The sequence below is a fragment of the Anguilla rostrata genome, chromosome 13 (assembly GCF_018555375.3).
Source record: "Anguilla rostrata isolate EN2019 chromosome 13, ASM1855537v3, whole genome shotgun sequence".
NCBI classification, from domain to species: Eukaryota; Metazoa; Chordata; class Actinopteri; order Anguilliformes; family Anguillidae; genus Anguilla; species Anguilla rostrata.
The window spans coordinates 35774677-35793900 of NC_057945.1; the positions used below are offsets into that span (position 1 = coordinate 35774677).

The window sequence follows — 19224 nt, forward strand, 5'->3', positions numbered from 1 at the left end:
CTTGGGATTAAACTGAAATCTGAAAGACGTCTTTTTTCGCTTTGGCTAGCCAGATGAATACATGCGTTTTACACGAAACTCATTCGCCTGAATTAAACGTGAAGCGGATGATGAATGTTTGCTGTATCTTTCTAAAAAGTCGTCGGAAATAGCTTCGGGATCTGAAAGAAACAGACCGGTTTCTGTTATAATAATAATAAATACTGCAACCATTATATTCGTTTGTACACGGCGGAGAGTAGCCTAAACTCCGCTGTTGTCAAGTGGGATTTCATTTAAATAACGCATTGACACCGAAGTGTAGAGTTTGTGAAGGGGTCGTTCATGTGGGTGGGTTCCGGTAAGAAGTGAATGCGGTTTCACCGTGCCGTGGTCAATAGCTGCGCTATTGCATCCTCTCAGGACAACTTTTTGAACTGCTCGAGACTCACTTGGGCTTTAAAAAAAATACATAACGCGCTCTGATAGGGAGCCCTAAACCCGCCTTTATCTCCATACTTACACATCAAAACCTCCCCCAGACTTCGTACCGCCCCTCCTAAATCCAACAGGAGTCACTAAATTCGACATTCAGTTTCACGTCCCGCACAGAGTGGCATCTTCAGAAGGTATTAGACGGAGCCAAGGTTAATGAGAAGAATAAATAAATGGGAAGCAAGAACGGCAGATGAATCTAAAGCATTGCAAAACAAAGTTCAGCTGGACCAAGAAGAGAAAGGGTTTTTTTTTACGCGCACCTCGATATTTGCTAAATGTGTGAGCATGTCAGATAATGTCAGTACAATAACAACAAATACATTGTACAAGAGGTGTCCAATTTAGAGCTTGCGCAGCCAGAAGAGTCCTACAGTTTTGAGCAAACTTACTGCATCTTTTTTTTTCTGTGGAGAGGTAAGGACACCTACAAGAGTTGCAGGACTGCCTTTTTCAAGTGGATGCCCGATGAATTGGTAACGGATTAACTGTGTTTTAAAGGGACCAACTGATCTACAAACACCCCTTTACCGAGAACACCGCTAATCCATCCAAACTGAGAAAAATCGGCTGAAATCACGCCGTCCGTGGATTGTACGATTAACTTGGGGAGTTCGAGCTTTCGCCTGCTGAAGATGACATCGGAGTATTTGCTAAGGACGCTGCTGATGCTAATTCTAGCGCTCTTCTCTGCAAATGCTAGCAACTGGCTGTAAGTGTACGAAGACCGAAATATTTTATTTGTTGTTTTTTGTTTACAACTCTCTAGTTCTCGACGTCAGTGATCGTGCCCTGTCAGTGTCAACCCATTTACGCATTTTTTTTTTCACGTGTTAACCTAATTATTTGCAGTAGGCCGGAATTGTCCCATCAATGTTGAAGTAGTGTTGCAGAATTATTGCTGCCGAGCTATTTTGTGAAAACGCGTCAGGGTGTTTTTTATAGTCGCCATCAAAGCCCAAAACTGCATTTTAATGACGTGCCTTCACGTAGCTCTGGTGAATTTGTTGTAGGGTTATTTAGCTACAAACTAGTTCATCAGAGAACTCTGTGTTTCGTGTACTACTGTCAGCACCGCGCAGTGACGGACCTTGCTTCTACATGCGCGTGCGGCTAAATCCTGTTCCTTGGGAGGATGTGTTTCACAACTTCTGGATTTTTGTTATTCTTGCCCTCAGATAGAATGCAAAAAAAAATATTTTCATTTTCGTTTTCATCATCTTAAGACGAAGTCCGCAAACAGCGTCATTGTCGTTCAACTGTTCCACATTAACTATTGACGGAGCTAGAGTCCCACCCTCTGACAGGTAGCCTACCTGAATTTTGTTATGTCATCTAATTATTATCGCCGATCATGCCCGAATACCTTTAGTGTTACTGACAGTAAGAAGTCGGAATTTAAAAAAATAAATAAATAAAAAACAGGTATGTTTTTTTTAAATAAAGGGTTTCTTACATTTCAACATTTTGTCTAAATTGATAGATTGATGTTTTGCGTGTTTTGAAGAGGGTTTAGTGTTTTAGGATTGCCAAGGTGTGGTGACAGGCGTAAGCCTTAGACGTGTGGAGACACGCTTCACACTTAAGAAAAAAAAACCTTTCAACTAGTCTGCAAAATATGATTATTCTGACAGGGTAATCCAAACGGGTGCATGTACACTATCCTTCCCCCCAACAGGAATGTGCCAGGTATTAGCCCAGTTATTTCAAGTGCTTTTTTTCTTTTCTGTGACAAGAATCAGCACAAAATAATTGTTTTGGTCATACGTGAGGCCACACATAAACGTACGACATTAAAAACCAAAACATGACGTGATTTGATAAGTTTTTCTTATTTGTTCTTTTTAATCGTATTACTGTATATCGGATGAACTGTATAATTGAAAAACAGCTGAAAATATGTTTTGTTTGTTTTGCTGAAGAAATCAGTAGCCGAAGTTATTTAATATGTCTGCACAGGCTACGTATTTAGATATTAGGAGCACATAGCAAAGGGCAAACACAATTTGTATGTTCATATATATACCAGATAAATCTTGTCATCAAACTTTCAAAGCCAAACGCGTATTTTTGTTTCAAATTAGTCATATTGTTTATTATACATAAAGGGACCAATATCCCTATGTCAAAAACAAGGTATCTTACTTTGGTGCCTTTGAATTCCTCAATCTCAAATGCACCAGCACGAGCTGCTAATGAATACGTTCTTAGACGCATCCGAGCCTGAACTAGGCTACAGTTAGTTGCTGGTCACAACAGAGATGCATTTCACCGCTACAAATTGATCTTAATCTTAATAATCATAATTTTTTGTTTAAAATTTTGTCAATTGAGAAAACGCACAAGGATATAACGCAAGTACGGCCTTTCTGTAAAGGTAATTTTGCCCTTAAGGGCAATTTTTGTGAGTAAAACGGTTGTTATCCTAAGCGTTGTCATACTGACAAGCTCGCGTTAACCATACTGTGTATGTTGCTTATGCACTGAAACGTTGCCGATTATATTACGTGCCTGCTTAACGTTTTTAAAACGGCGGTTGATTCCGGTACGTTCCCGAGTTAAACAAAATTGTTACAGTAAACTGCTGTGCCTTGAACAACACTATTTGCAAATGTAAATGAGTCGGGTTCATAATTTTTTTTGTAGATCTATCGATGCGTGTTAGTCGGCCCCTGTGCTCACAAATCGAATGCCACTGCGATCCTTCCATGCACGTGCTTAATGTCCAGTTTTCTGCACAGTTGTTTGACTTAAATTAGCCTCTTGTACCTAGTGCACACTAAAAATAACGGAATAACGGACACAGCTTGCTAGTCGACAAGTCGAAATTGCATTGCACGGATCTGAAAAAAAGAGCTGAAATCATAGACGAATAGCCTACTCGTCAGACAACGAAAAGTTAGTCATGTTGGTTTTAATGAAGTTTAATTTTGCGTTTTTTTGTCTTATTACATTAGTAACTTATCTGTACTTTGGATTCCCCCTGTCATGTTTACCTGAAGCCACCGTGTTTGTGAACTGGCCATTTGACGCGTTTGAATGTGAATCGGTTGTTTCGCCCTGTAATTCACCTCATCCTCATTACGCACATATGTAATCTCGGCAGAGCTCATGACGTTAGTGAATGCTAAAGTTGCCGAACAGAATTTTCAAAGCAGTCATTCAACTTCGCGGAGCTGATGTCAGTCGTTTCTGTCACCTGTCGTTTGCAGTTTCACCTGCAGTTATGAGTGACACAATGGAGTAAATTACACGCAGATCATAGCAGATCATATCTTATCCAGACTTTGGTAGCATGTCATCATTATGCATATGAAGCATGGACAGTCACTGCACGTTCAATGAAATACACAGCAGCTGTTTTTTTTTTGTTTGTTGTTGTTTGTTTGTTTCTGGGTTTAACTTAACTGAAAGATAATGTAGGCTATGTGTTTGTCAAAGGAGCTCTTGCCTGTGTTAAACACTGACGTTTATAAACTGGGGATGAAACTCGACATAATACACCGCTTGCACACTTCCGGCAAGAGTGGTTTACAGCATAAGAAAGACAAAGCCTACAAAACTACAAACACCTGACTGCCTGCATGATTCGAAATGTGATTAGTCTTTGCTGCAACACATGCACGCACGATGCATGCACAGGTCCCTGATGTGGGAAAAGAAAAAAAAAGGAACAGAAAAAAAAAGGAACACCAAGCACCAAACGCAAAGGGCAGGCGTATTTATTCGGTGGAACACGTTTAATTTGAGAGGTTCTGAAAGGACGACATAATTACAGGGAGGTCACATGACCACGGAATATCTGCTTGGAGGAAATCCTTCTTGGCAAACCCAATGGCAACTGATACAAATGCCCATGGTCAGGCTTGAGAGAATGAATTAAGGAGTCTGACACTGTAGCTGACTCAGATTTCTCTGACACGGTAGTGCAGTCAGTGCCAATGAAGTAAACTCAATGGAAGCATTTGAATTCTGACACACGTACTAACTAGAAAGTAAGACAGCCAGTATTTTTTTTGGGGGGGGGGGACTGATACAATTGTGTAAGGACAAATCGCTAGATTTGCTAACCTGCTGTCTTTGAGCAGGGAAAGCAAGACAGCAGGTTAGATCTTACAGAATTCTCGTTTCTTTGTTTGTGCAGATAACAATTTCAATGGGCTGGATAGTTCCTTAAGCAATTCAGGTTTAAGTACATTATTCACAGGTGCAATAGCTGATCCCCACCCACGCGTGTTGTGCAACCTTGTGGTTACATGTCAATCTCCCTAACCACTGTACTGCACCACGCCGCTGTCACCTGAGTTGTGCAGATTTATTGGCCGTGTCAAGCACTACAAAAGAACGTGTGTTGGATGGTCCTACGCAGTAATGTGCCTATGCACTAACCAGTGATGCTAATCCAAGCGTGCATGGCAAATTGTGGTCACTCACTCACTCACGGACGACCTTTGAGGGACGTTTTGTGGGACGCATGTGCAGGCAGTGCTTCGTTTAGTAGGACGCATGCGCAGGCGGTGCCAGCTAAAACGTGTCTGCGGAAGTGAGTTGCGCCGTGGGTCTGGACGGTTCCGTGCTTGTTTATTCTTCTGTTGGATCACTGGCTGCTTCTGAGGAGGGTTGCAGCTGATGATCAGTATTGATAAATCTATTGGATTTATTGTACTTCACGAGAGCAGTCACAGAATGCTCATTTGACCTCCTTTTTTCAGGGTTGGTATTGCAACTCTCCTCGTAAAAAAAACAAACAACAACTTATCCCTACTGGAACGGGACGCAATATTTATTAGATTCCTGTCCAGAATGTAATTTACGAGCTGTTTTTTTGTTTTGTTTTTTTCCTTGTCAGTTAACACCCTGATTCCGCGCCCGCCCCAGACAGACGAGTTCTACCGCACCTGTGTGCTGGCGGCAGCTTCAGCGCACAGCTGACTTTCACACAAGCGCGTGTGTGTGTGTGCGTGCGCGTGTGTGTGTGTGTGGGGGTGTGTGGGTGTGTGTGTGTGCGTGTGCGTGCGCGTGTGTGTGTGCGTTGTGCGTGTGTTTGTGTGTGGGTGTGTTTGTGTGTGTGTGTGGGTGCGTGTGCGTGTGTGTGTGCGGGTATGTGTGTGTGTGTGGGGGTGTGTGGGTGTGGGTGTGTGTGTGCGTGTACGTGCGCGCGTGTGTGTGGGTGTGGGTGTGTTTGTGTGTGTGTGCGTGTGCATGTGTGTGTGCGTGTGGGTGTGTGTGTGTGTGCGGGTGTGTGGGTGTGTGTGTGTGGGGGGGGGGATAACAAGAAAAGCTATCTGGATGATGATTTTGGCAGACAGTAAATGGGAAAAAGAAACAGCAGGTGATGCTTACAGTATCATGGTCACAGTTATCCTGATTGTTTATTTAATGCAGTATTTATGTAGGCTGGGCTCATTCCAGGCAGACCTCTGTGTCTTTCCAAATCCACGTTTTCTTGGCTGGACCGCAACAGCGGGGCCAGCCTTACAAACGCGAATGTCTGTGACTGACTGAGTGACTGAGTGAGTGATGAAGTTACACCATTGGTCGGCCGGTCCAGCCTTATACTAGGTTTTGACCTGATCTTGTTTTTCTTTCAATGAGGGAGTGAGAGAACCTGTTCATATTTCTGAATTCATTGAATTAATTTTAGACTCTAGTGATAAAATCTTTAGTCTTTAGTGGCGGTGGCAAGTGTGAATTGGGTTAAGGGAAACAGTCTTAAAAGACAAAGCATATGAAAGGCCTGGGCTTATAATTAATGCAAACTGATCAGTGTGTCTTAAAATAATGGGTACCGCTTACAAACAATAGTAGTACTACTTACACATGCAGTAGTGAGCCATTAAAGTGATCACAGTTAAAGAATTATGTTTTTATGCATTATAGTTTTGGCAGGATTTATCAGCATCTTTCCCAGTGCAGTTCACCTGCTTTTTAATATGAATTGTTTCACAGTTTGGAACAGTGGTAATCTCACTCAGTTCACAGGACCGCGTCGACGGGTCTCATCGTTCGATGTGAATCGTTTATAATTCGTGTCGACGGGTCTCATCGCTCGATGTGAATCGTTTATAATTCGTGTCGACGGGTCTCATCGTTCGATGTGAATCGTTTATAATTCGTGTCGACGGGTCTCATCGTTCGATGTGAATCGTTTATAATTCGTGTCGACGGGTCTCATCGTCCGATGTGATCGTTTATAATTCGTGTCGACGGGTCTCATCGTTTTCGATGTGAATCGTTTATAATTCGTGTCGACGGGTCTCATCGCTCGATGTGAACCGTTTATAATTCGTCGTACTTATTAGCAGCGTGTTGAACAACGATCAAGAGCGTAACGAACGTAGAGTCTGTGAGATGCGGAGGAAGCCTATGACTTTTGAAAGGACTGCAAAAAAAAAAACGACTGCCATAGATAGCATTGCGGTAATCGCTTGGCTGCGATTTTTGAAGTGTCACACCCATGCTCTGGTGGAATTGGTTCTCGACCGATCTACTACGCGTCAAGTTTACGGAACACGTTTTACCACAATTGCCATGGAGGTATGGACATCGTAAGCCCATCTGTTTATTAACGCAGTGATCGAATATGCTTAATGGATTGCCATGGAGGTATGGACATCATAAACCCATCTGTTCATTAACGCAGTGACCGTTGCATTTTACTTCCACTTCTGAAGTTATGAAGAAGGTTATAACTCTGGGGATCTGGCCCCCCCAGCATCATAACCGTGGAAGTGGCCATCTTACAAACACGCAGTACAACCTGTGTACCAGGTCAGGTGCGCTAGCTTGCTTGTACACATCAGAACGTCTCACCGATCTGAAAAGTAATATTTAGCCCCGTATGGAAAAATAAGGCCCAATAAGGGGCCTATTTTAAGCATTTACCACTCGGCTTACATCCTCCAGGCATTGGGTAGAAAAGAATTCAATATGGAGCCTATCTGTCTGCAGAGGCTACCTTTAATAACCAGATAACAGTCGCGGCAATATGCAGTGCAGGTATCCCTCTGATTTCCTGGCTCTGTTTATCCAGTGATGTGCTGTTCAGCCGTAGCATTGCTTTTCCTTAGCTTTGAGTGATGAAACAGCCACAACAGGTGTTTTGAACTGCAACATTTCACTATACCTGTGCAGATCTGCAGATCGTCGAAAGGGACCCTTGAAAAAGGCGCACCTGGTTTGAATAAATAAATGACAGTTAGACTGCAGACCTGCAGACCTCAATGAGCATCACAAATCGGTTAAATAATGAGTTAAGTAGTCAAGTAAGCAGAGAAATGTTCCATCGCTCAAAAAAGTTCACGTTCTCATCATGTGTGGATTTGTGATATTCGGATTAAAAGTGTGATATTCAAGCGGCTTTTGCGAGCCATTACCTTTTCAAATACCCATCATCCTCTGCTTCTCCTTATCAGAGGGCACTTGGAACCCACAGTCACCTGACGATCGTCCTTTAACATTTGGAGCTTGAAATATATTTCTATTCATCTGTGAGGAAAACAATCAATTAATATTTAGAAGATGATGTGTTTTGTTAAACATATCAGGAACAAATCAAAACGGCGGCTGTTATCGGAATATACTGCAAAATTTTGTATCGTTTATGTTATGCTACCTATAATGACAAATATATTTCACATCAGGGTATTTAAGTGATGCTATATCTTAGGTACTGCATATCATGTCAATATATTTTCTCTATATTTCTATGCAGAATTACAAGACCAATTAAAAAAATGTAGGCTATAAAGGCCAACCAAACCAACCAAATGTATGAAAGCCAACCCAGTAGCCAACCAAAAACTTTGCTTGGGGTTTTATCTTTTCATGCAGTCTCGTCTTATTTGCCCTTTAATAAATATAACAATAAAGCATTTTCCTTTACTGCTGTCTGATTCTGTGGGGGGTTGTGGCATAGCCCCATTGTGGGGCGACTTAGCTCAGGAGGTAAGAGTGGTTGTCTGGCGGTCGGAGAGTTGCCGGTTCGATCCCCCTGTGCAAGTGTCCCTGAGCAAGACACCTAACCCCTAACTGCTCCCAACAAGCTGATTGGTACCTTGCACCATGAGTGCGTGTGTGAATGGATGAATGAGAGGCATCAATAGTAAAGCACAATATAAATGCAATCAATTTACCATTTATAGCTAAGTCTGCGCATTTGCTCTTCTGAGCAGGAGCTGCTTCCTCTGATTCGGTTCCCGTGCAGATTTTAAGGTGGCCTGCATGGTTACGAGCGATTTTTCTCGGATTCCATCTTGGCAGCGGTCGTTGCGCGCGTCTAATTTGAAAAGCGTGCCCCCTTTTCACTTCGGCTTAGCGAGGGGGGGGGGGGGGGCGTAGGAGCGGGGGCAAAAGGAGGCGGCGAGGCCCCGGCGTTGTTTTTTGAAATCGGCAGACGCGAGCCAGGTAACCTCAAAGGTGAAAATGACTCAACGGCGTGTCATCGGCAGAGGTGTGGAGAAACGCGGATGTAAAAATAACCACTGTGGTAAAAGGGGCCATCCTGTGAAAAATTACCCGTAGTTCACCTCGCAGTTATTATGACACATGTATGTGTAAGTGGAGTTTGAAATGAATGCAAGAGAGCATTTTCTCTTGCAAAGTACTGTAGATTAAACCTCGGGGAAAGTGTTTAGATGGGGGTATAAAACACGTCCTGCGAGAAGCCCTTTGATTTATAGATACTTGGTGTGTCCATTTAAACATTTTTCTGGGTTTTACTTCCTTCTTGCGTTTTTTTTTTTTTTTTTTTTTTTACCAATGGAACAGCAAAGATTACCTTAAAGACACAGGGAAAGCAATTTCATTAACAGGCCATGAAATGCTTGATCAGCCCAAGATAATGCCCATGGTGGATTGTTCTTCCAGGCGTGATGAAGCCTGTAAAACAAAATTTTCTAATGATGAACAGTGATGTAATATCACAACATTCGGGACAGGCGATTGGAGGGGGGGTGCTGCCGCGTGTCTCACTCGGTAAATACCGCCGCTCGCGGCGCGTGACTAAGCACCGCGGTCCCGGATCGAATCTGACCCGTGCCCGAGTCCGTCCCGAACTGTGGCCAGCAGCTCCACAGGGGTGGTGCACTATTGGCCGTGTGTCACCCAAGGGATATATGGGAGGAGTCTGTTTGGCGAGGATGGCAGCGCTGGTGGCGTGAGCGACTCCAGTTAGTCGTCCAGGTGCTTGTGGCTTGCTCCCTGCGTATGCGTATGACTGGGTCTCCTCCACCCCCCCGCTTTGCGCGTACACGTCTTCTGGCTGTGGTGTGAAAAGAAATAGTCGGCTGACACCAAATGTTTTGATGGAGTACCGCCAGTCGTCCATAGCTAGCAGCAGGGGTCGTATATGAGCACGCTCGTACATAGTTTACAAATCCAGCATTCCAGTTATGGGTGGGATGCCAAAAAAAGGGGGGGGGGGACTAATGCAAGGGGGAGGAGTTAGAGAATCCCTCCAAAATAACACGTGGAGAGGAGCCATAGCATGTGATTCTCACAGAAATAATGGCTCAATGAAGCCGTAAAGTGGTGCTGCCACATGCCGCAAGCCGTTTAGCTGCCTGCTCTTAAGTGTCTGTGTAGCTGGTGGAGCGTTTCTTTCCAGTTCGGTTTATCAAGGATTTTTTTGTTTGCCTGTTTATACTGGAGCGCTTCGATAAAAGAAAAGAAAGAAAAGAAAAATCAGAGCGTATATCAGTCAGGGCGTAAAAAGCGTATTCCCTGGGTGCGGGGGGGGGGGGTGTGGGTGCAGGTGTGCTCCCATATCCGGTTCTGCCCTGCCCCCTGTCACCAAATTGCTCCCCCAGAGCCATATGCCAGGGATGGGAATAGAATCCCACCCACCGTCCAGGTCCCTCCACTTCCCCCTCTGTTTGGGATTAAAATACGAGCGGGGGGCTCATTTTATGGCCTTTCACTGCTGCCTTTCCACTCTCCAGGTTATTTTTATGTGTGGCCCGGTGCCTGCAAAGTGCCTGGCTTCGCTGGAGGTAATTTCCCTGTAAAAATAAGGCCGGCGGCCATGCCAGTGCCCCCCTGCCTGTGGGGGTAATTGTGTTAATTGCCCCTGTCTGCCTGTGTGTTCCTCAGAGGTCCTCAGTGTCCAGGGATCTGTTCTCTTTCAGTGTCCGCAGTAAAACAGCCAGGCAGCAGGGCTGATGCGCTGTAGAGCTGCAGCATCTTCAGGCTGGAGCTGTTTTAACTGTCACTGTTCAACTGCCACAACTAAGTCTGTTCAACTGCCACAACTGAGACTGTTCAACTGCCACAACTGAGACTGTTCAACTGCCACAACTGAGACTGTTCAACTGCCACAACTGACACTGTTCAACTGCCACAACTGACACTGTTCAACAGTCAGAACTATGACTGTTCGGGGGCGGGGCCTCTATTGCACCATCATCACCTTTCTCTGGTACGGGTACAAGGTAGAGACACATACACCATCATCATCATCATCATCATCATCATCACCACCTTACACAGATAGAGATACCAGATACACAGACATACACTATCATCATCATCACCACCTTTCTCTGGTATGGATACAAGTTAGAGACACATAGGGCCTACACCATTACCATCATCATCATCATCCCTGGCTCTGACACAGATACAAGATACACACGCATACACTGTCATCATCATCACCGTCTGATGCAGACACATGAATCCACATCGCTGCAGCAGAGCATCCCTCCTGACTGTATGCAGTTTGAGTTCACTTCTGGACAGACAGACAGGCAGGCAGACAGACAGACAGACAGGCAGACAGGCAGACAGACAGACAGACAGACAGACAGCCAGACAGACAGACAGACAGACAGACAGACAGAGGCAGCGTGTGTCGAAAACAAAGCGGGAGTTTTCTGTGGAGGCGGTTTGCTCGCTCCTCTTCCTCCCTAAACAAGCGGGATTTGTGAGTCTCGCGCGTACTGTAGACCACCCCTACGGTGGGAGTGCGGGTCGGCTCCACAGCACGCTTTCATAGTCGTGGTTTTAAAATTGTGGCATTTACCTGAAAAAAAAAAGCATACGGGTAAATATTTACACAACCCTCATTATCCCTGACCTACAGTACAGCTTAAACATGGAGACAAGGCAAACAGGGCAGTGTTATAAAGTCCTGGATTCACACTGATGACCGTCTGTGGCTTATGGCCCTGACTGTGCATTTTTACTCTGCCAGGTAATATCATATCGGTTTCAACTATTAAATTACATTCAATAACACTATAAATTTGAAATGAAACATTTGTGCATGTCTGCTCTGGTTCAGACACATTCCTTACGAATGAAAGGAATTTCTGTGACACAGATCTGACATAAAAATATTTCCGAATGTAGAATGTTAACTACTGACTACCTGATCAACAGTGCAAGTTTCAAATCCACATTCTGGTAAATCCTGCATGTATATTTCTTTCCTATAAATATAAAATCAAGTTTATATTTAGTCTAGCTACAGTTTGCCCTCTATTCTGAACAATGTATGATGAGGTAAAAGAGAAACTGCAGAGGTTGAATCAGGTTGAAATGTTTTCCCATTGACACCTGTTGTCATTGGAAAGTTAACACCTTTTGCCTTACAGTCAGTAATCTTGTCATCTACGGTTGTAATATATATTCAGCTCCAAAATACAGGTTTTACAATGCATGTCTGCCAATATGATATTTATTAGCGCCTTTGTCATTATTATTCAAGAGGATATATATTGGATTGGCATTTTGCCTTCTGTCACACCTTCTTAAAAACGTATTCACATGTTATCAGCGTTTGTTGTCAGCATTGCTACTTGATTTATTTTGTTTTTGCTTTTTTATTTTACAGTTTGCTTAGCAACCTGACACAACATGTCTCCTTAATTCAGAATCTAGCGTTATCTTTGTAGAACACAGCAGAGTCGTTTGCAGCTTTGGTGAGGTATAGATGGACATAACATTGTCGTAGGCATTTCATAAATGACAGACAGTTGTGGACATTTAATAATGTGTTGCCCCTGGCTGTCACACCACCTAACCTCTGTTGCCATGGCGACCCAAAAGATTTCAAATTTTCTATTGACTCTAACTGCCAGGTTTCTGACCCTGTCATCAGACTGCTCTCCCGTCTGCTTCAGGTGATAGCCCAATAATCTGCCCCAGGAAGACACCTGTACACCTGTACTCCATACAGGGACAGAAGGATCTCCCAGGGGGACATACAGGAGTCTATAAATGTATTAAATAATCACAGTACTACTGCTGCTGACACTACTACCACTACATCTAATAATAATAATAATAATAATAATAAGGAAATAAAATACTATTATTACTATACGTAGTAGAGTAATTTAGTTACGTATCAGATTCCCTTGTCAGGTGAATGAATAACTCAGCTTACTTTTTGACATACAATCTTTTTTGGCAGCTGGATATTTAATATTCAGAGTATTACCAGGTTAAGTACCGCGCTCAGGGGTAAAAGGACAGTGCCCCACCCAGTACTGTAAGCCCGGTTTTTTGTCAATAATGCAACGTGATAATGTCTCATTGTTGTGTTTAATTGTGCTGTGCCGTACCCTTTGTCATAAACAGCCTCTAGTGTGCTTTCATATCCGAATTTAAATGCTTATTTCCTGACATTCCCTACTCTTGCTTCGAGGGAGGAATCCTCAAAATGCCGGGATGGAATTGCCCCCCCCCCCCCCAAGCACTAAGCATACCTTTCTTCCAACACCACACATCCAATCAACAAAACCAATTCAACAATAACCACTCACAATGATGAGCAAAATACAATCAGAAGCGTGCGGACTGAGAGATTTTTTTCCCCCCCTAAAGATCCTTTATTCATATTTACGGCAATACCGAATGAGCCAAATACAAATCCAAAAGCCAAATCCATCCCAGTGCCTGAAGGCCGCTCTCTCAGGCTGCGACCAGATCAGTAGTACCTGTTCTACGCCGGGATGAAGTATGGCAGCCACACCAAGTGGCGTTCATCTCCAGTTTATGAAAGAGTGGGCTAGGGAGCAATCATGTTCCCTTGAGGGCCCTTCGGTCCCGTTTTTCGTTTTTTTTTAATGTTCCTCGTCTGTCCTCCCTTGCAGAGCGCCTGTTTAACTTCACTTGTCGCACGTCCTTCGTCGCGGAATAGTTCACTCCAGGGAAGAGCGCGAGGGGAACGCGTCAGAGTGGAGCCCGAATGCAACCTTGGTGTGAACTTGAGGTGACGCTCGGGGAAACTGAGAAAAGAGCGCCCTCTAGAGGAGATGAGGCACCCTGCTTGCAGCGGTCAGTCTGCGATTCTGACTCTAGTGAAATTCTTAGTTCCTCCTGGCCGTGATGGGGGAGACTTCACCAGTCCCGCTGTGGGGAGAGTGCGGTGGGAAGGGGGGGGGGGGAGGGGGGGGGCGGAAGTCTGATTGACTTTTTTTTAATAATACATTTTTTTTTGCATAAATTTATTCGGTAACCATTGTCTGTCACAGCAAATGAGGCTTTTAATTATAACTATTACAACTAGTAAGTACAAAGTAATTCTTGATTTTAGAAGCTCAACATAGAGTCGATGTTTGCTGGAATGGAGAAGAACAAGTATGAAGAAATGTAAGTCCAGTAGTTGGTTTGTTTCCTAAGTGAGACCACTTCTTGTGATTTGAAACCCACAAGCCTTTGTGTTTAATTTCTCAATCGCTTTCTGTTATTGGCGACAAATTTGAGGTTGCTCTTGCGGTTTGGACAGACTCTGTAGTCTGGTTACCATTTTTTATTTTTGCTATTTCAACACAGACATCTCAGAAACTGAAAAAAACAAGAAAATTTTTTTGCTGAGCATAACTCATAAAAGTCAAGTTTTTATCCCTACCTGTTCACCTGTGACGTTAATCTTGGATTGAGAATGTAAACACCCGTTATGTTCACAAAGACACTGAGAAAACATGCTGCTGTTCTGTGTTTCTGTATGGCTTGTGAAAGATACTTATGAATATTTATATTCTTATTTGCCCATGGGTGGTTGTGTTCTGATAGCAGCCCGAGGTATCCACATATATAAGACTTGGCATTGCATTTTTGTCCCCTGCAGGGTCAGACAACATGCCCAAGACACTAGTATTATGTAAAAAAAAAAAAAAAATTTCGGCTTAAACCTATTTTCGTCCGAGGCTCAGGAGGATAGACAGCCTGGCATTGTTGCAAACTCCTCATTCAAATGAACCTAAAACGTTTTCAATTGAAAAACATAAAACATTTTAGGTGTAACAAATTGAATTTAAAATGTTTGGTTTATCCAGTGTTTTGGAAACATTGTCAGTGTGCCTGCAAGGCCGCCTCAGGTAGTCCACCGGGCTCTGCAGAGCGCCAGCTTATGCTGGACTAAGCCATGTGGAGCCGGTGGAATTCTGAGGCCAGCAGCCTGGAAGTCAGCATCGATGGCTGCCCGAGAGAGCAGACATGACGTTTCAGGTTTGAAAGCTCCGCAGACCACCTTTGAAACCTTTGAAGGATATTTTAGTAGGACATCCTGTAATAAAAAAAAAGTGTGACCTGCATTTTCCCCCATCTTTATACACTTTTTTGATAATTTAGGACAGGTCAAGGGCGTATTGTTATAGCTTTTTTTTTTTTACATTGCTGATCTCTGAGACAGAGGACAAAAATAGAGTCAATTACCTCATTTTTGTCTTTCAGAAACAAAGCCTTCACCTTCCAGAAAGTCCTGTAGGAAAGTGGGGCATGGGTGTCAGGATTGAGGGGTGGGCTTTTCAATTCCAAAATCATAAAATTGTTTTTGTTTTTACTACAGCCGCCTAAAATGAAATACTTCGAAATATTTGTTTGTAAACTGTTTTGTTTTCCACAGGCAAGATCATTCAAACCTGAGATTGGTTTCAAGCGAGAAATAGTTTTGCTGGGCTGTTATAAATGTAGGGGGGAAAAAAAAAAACATATTCAGGTGGTATTGTTGGTTGTCAGCCAACGAAATGAAAGATTCCACCGTGGAAGTTAATCTGAGGTGCTATCGTGTGGTCGCACACACAAAAATATGTACGTTAGACTCTGTGGGAATGGCTCCATAACCTGGAGTTCCGGTTCGCAGTTGGGATTTGCTGAGGGTCTGATTTTGACAGAGTGTTAGTGTTACAGTACTGTTTGTGTTACAGTACTCCCATTGCTCCAGAGCAAAGCTGGAGCGTGCCGCTAAGAGTTCGCTCCCTCTCCTGACCGCTGCGTTTAAATCTACCCAATCCCGCCCCCCCCCCCCCCCCCGGGACATTTCTCTGAACGTACTGCGTGAGCTGGCATCTCGGTTCGGTTCTTGGAAAACCCGGGTTCGGTCACCCGAGTGGGGGAAAGAGCTGGAGCGGGGCTCAGCCTTAGACCGTTGTTCAGACCACTGCACCAACGTTCCTACTTCCTGCAGGAGTTCGGTGTCCGAAACAGGACTTCTGTAAGGCAGCCCTAAAAAGCCTATTGAAATAGCATCAGATATCTTGCTTTGGTAGCTAACAGTGTATTATTATGATTTATTCAAGTCAGTGTTTTAAAAGGTTAGACTGTGGCTCCAGGCATGAATTGTACCTGAGTAATTGAGGATTTTTTATAGGTATTTTCAGATATAAAAGTAGTCTTAGTATTAAACTATTAAATCATATTGTTTGTAACAAAGTGTTTATAAAGCAATATAAGTAACCTACCATGAACTCACTGTGATCATTCAATTAAGCAACATAACTCCCCCACCCCTTCCCCCACCAAGCAAGAAATATTCACATTCCTGACTTTTTTTCTTTTGTTTTTGTGTGAGTGTTATGAATATTTTGTTGACCGCAGCTGCGATCAGCTGCGTTCAAGTTGAGTGGAGACGGAACGGGAACAAAAACAAATGACTTTGCAAAAAGAAAAAAGCAAAAAATAAAAAAAGAACCACCACAGCAGAGCGTTATAGCATTATAACCACGGTTCGCCGGTTCTTCACCCCAGTTCCCCGAGCAGCCAGAGATCAGCTCTCGTGTAACGACCAGAGGAAGCGTTGTGTCCCCCCCCCCCCCAGCCCCCCCACCCCTCGTGGGCTGTTTGATGTGTGAGGGGACCCCGGTTAAGTGGGATGGCTCAAGGTTATCAGGTTCAGGAAGCGGGGAGATGACCCCGGAGGAGATGGAGGTGTGCGTGTTATCTCCAGGGGGGCCAGACCCCCTCAGAAACCAGAACCAGCCCCCCCCCTCCCCACCCCCCCCTGCCAACGCCGTGATTAATGTGTGCCCGTCAGCACCACGCAGGGTCACCCAGAGCCCTGTTTACCCAGCGGCCTTCAGATGTGCGGCTTTTACCGGCGTGTGGGGGGGTGGGGGGGGTGGGGGCACACAGCTCCTCTCTGGCAGCTCGGGGAACTGGGGTGAAGTGGCGAGCCGTGGTTATAATGCTATAACGCTCTGCTGTCGTCTTTCTCTGTTCGCAGAGTGATTCGTTTTTGTTTCCGTCCAAAGTAACACGCAAAAAAAGCCAGGAGGAGGTAATCCTTTTTTTGTTTTGTTTTTAAAAAACCGTCATCAAGCTTTTCCCCTTGCAAACTGGAACATTTATTCTTTTCTTTTTATGCACATACTGTAAAATGCATCAAATAAATCATAAAAAAGAAGAAGCGTTTTATATTTGTCCTACCCAAATATAAAAAGACAACTGCGTTTACTGAAGATTAGGCTTAAAACAGCAACATTTCGTAGTGATGCCATGTGCAGTGGCACGGTGATTAATCCTTGGATTTATAACCAGAAGCCTGCAGGTTGACATCCTGGATACTGCAGCATAAGCACAAACATGGACTACTGCACTAAATATCCGACTGGGAAAATGGATTGCTTATATAAACTATGTTAGTTTTTTTTTCCTGTCTTGCTTGGGGCAGTAGTGTCTGCAGGTGAATAAATAATTTAATATCGAGATTTTATTTACCACGGTTTAAAGTTCCCTTGGCAACAGATCCATTCAGTGCAACGTGAAATAAATCATTTGAGGATTTTAAAATACAGTGTTTGGTACCGTTTTCTCCTGTAGGCTATAATCAATCTGGGTTTAAGCGTATCCCTATTGTGAAATAATTTCGGTTGATTATATCAACTGCATCTCCATTGACCTCAGTGCTTATCCAAGATCGATGGAGAGTATTTTGTGTTTGTGGCAGCAGAAAGGAATCCTTTGTGTTAGAAGTGCGAGAGGGCCACTCATCTGAGTGATGGCCGCGTGCTGGTGTGCCTGAGAGCCTATCTTTGATCGCCCAAATTAAACGGTCTATTTTTATGAGGTGATGTAAAGTGGCAGTGGTCCTGCAAAGCATGCTGGGATAGGGGATGGGTGGTGATGGGGTCAGGCCATCCGGAGGGATCACTCACTGAGCGAGAGACAGACATTCTGACTTCTGACCTCTGAGGTGAAAGAGCTTATCAGCCACAACCCCCCCAGTCAACACCACTCCCCCCCCACTCCACCCCTTTACGATGAGCCAGGCACACTTCTCTGTCTCTGTACCCTTCGTAAAATACCTGGAAGCAGGACTGGTTCTAGGTATAGCCCATATGGGTGGTTGCCTTGGGCGCCATCCAAATGGGTGGGGGGGTGCTATCCGTATTGGAGGGGGACCTCTCAAATGGGTTGCGTTCATGATAGTCACCAAAATGCCTCCCAGGTCCACGATGCCTACCTCCAATATGCTTCATGTATAAAATATATACAATAGAATATATATGAAGCATATGCCTTGCCTGCTGGAACTTGTGTATTAAAATGCATTGTGCAAGGTGATGCATTATATCCCCTATATATAAATGCATGCATTTATGAACATGTGTGATACTATAAGAACAAGGTGTATCTATTTACCTAGTGGTCCAAGCTGTTCCTCTGAGCCAAACAAAAGTGTCGTAATTGGGTCCAATTGCTTTTCCAGAATCATCAACCTGAAAAGAAAAAGGAAGAAGATTGATTTGGCAAATTCTGCTTTGTTTTTGTTATATTTTTATATATTTTTAACTGGTTTGCTCTCTTTTTTGAATTATACTGTAGTTCCTATGTGTAAGACCACTATCATGATATACATTTATGTGTACTGGCCCAGTAGTCCCCCCTGTAGCAGTGGCTCTCACTCTCGTGCCTGTGTGTGTGTGTGTGTGTGTGTGTGCGGCTGTATGTGTGTGTGTGTGTGTGTGTGTGGCTTCATGTGTATGAGTATGCGTATGTACAACCCCAGTAGTCCCCTCTGTAGGAGCTTCTCCCGTCCCTGTGTTTGTGTCTGTGTGTGTGTGCAGCTTCGTGTATATGTGTACAGGCCCAATATTCCCCCTGTACCAGCCTGTGCCCGTGCCCGCTGCAGGTACCTGGCCAAGCTGTCCTTACGCACTTTAACAAATGTGTGGTGTAAAGGTGCGCGCTCAGGTGTGTGCTCAGGTGTAAAGGTGCATGTGCGCCCCCTGCAGGTACCTGGCCAAGCTGTCATCACGCGCTTTAATAAATGTGTGGTGTGAAAGGTGCGCAGCTAGGTGTAGGTGTGTGTGGCCCTGCAGGTACTGGCAAGCTGTCATCACGCCTTAATAATGTGGTGTGAGGTCAAGCTAGGTGTAAGGTGTTTCAGGTGTGTGCTCAGGTGTGTGTGTGTGCCCCCTGCAGGTACCTGGCCAAGCTGTCGTCGGTGGGCAGCATCTCGGAGGAGGAGACGTGCGAGAAGCTGAAGGGGCTGATCCAGCGGCAGGTGCAGATCTGCAAGCG

At 44.2% G+C, this 19224-nt stretch overlaps 1 protein-coding gene across 1 annotated transcript in view; it reads left to right on the forward strand.

The window, feature by feature from the left end:
- The first annotated feature begins 405 nt into the window (after positions 1-405).
- The window catches only part of wnt4 (wingless-type MMTV integration site family, member 4), a 23035-nt gene continuing 4216 nt past the window's right edge, over positions 406-19224 (forward strand). Inside the window, exons 1-2 of the mRNA XM_064305586.1 lie at positions 406-1186; positions 19126-19224. The exon at positions 19126-19224 is cut by the window's right edge and continues 137 nt beyond it. Of these exons, the coding sequence (XP_064161656.1) occupies positions 1110-1186; positions 19126-19224 (176 nt within the window). The 5' untranslated portion in view covers positions 406-1109. The remainder of the gene's footprint in view (positions 1187-19125) is intronic.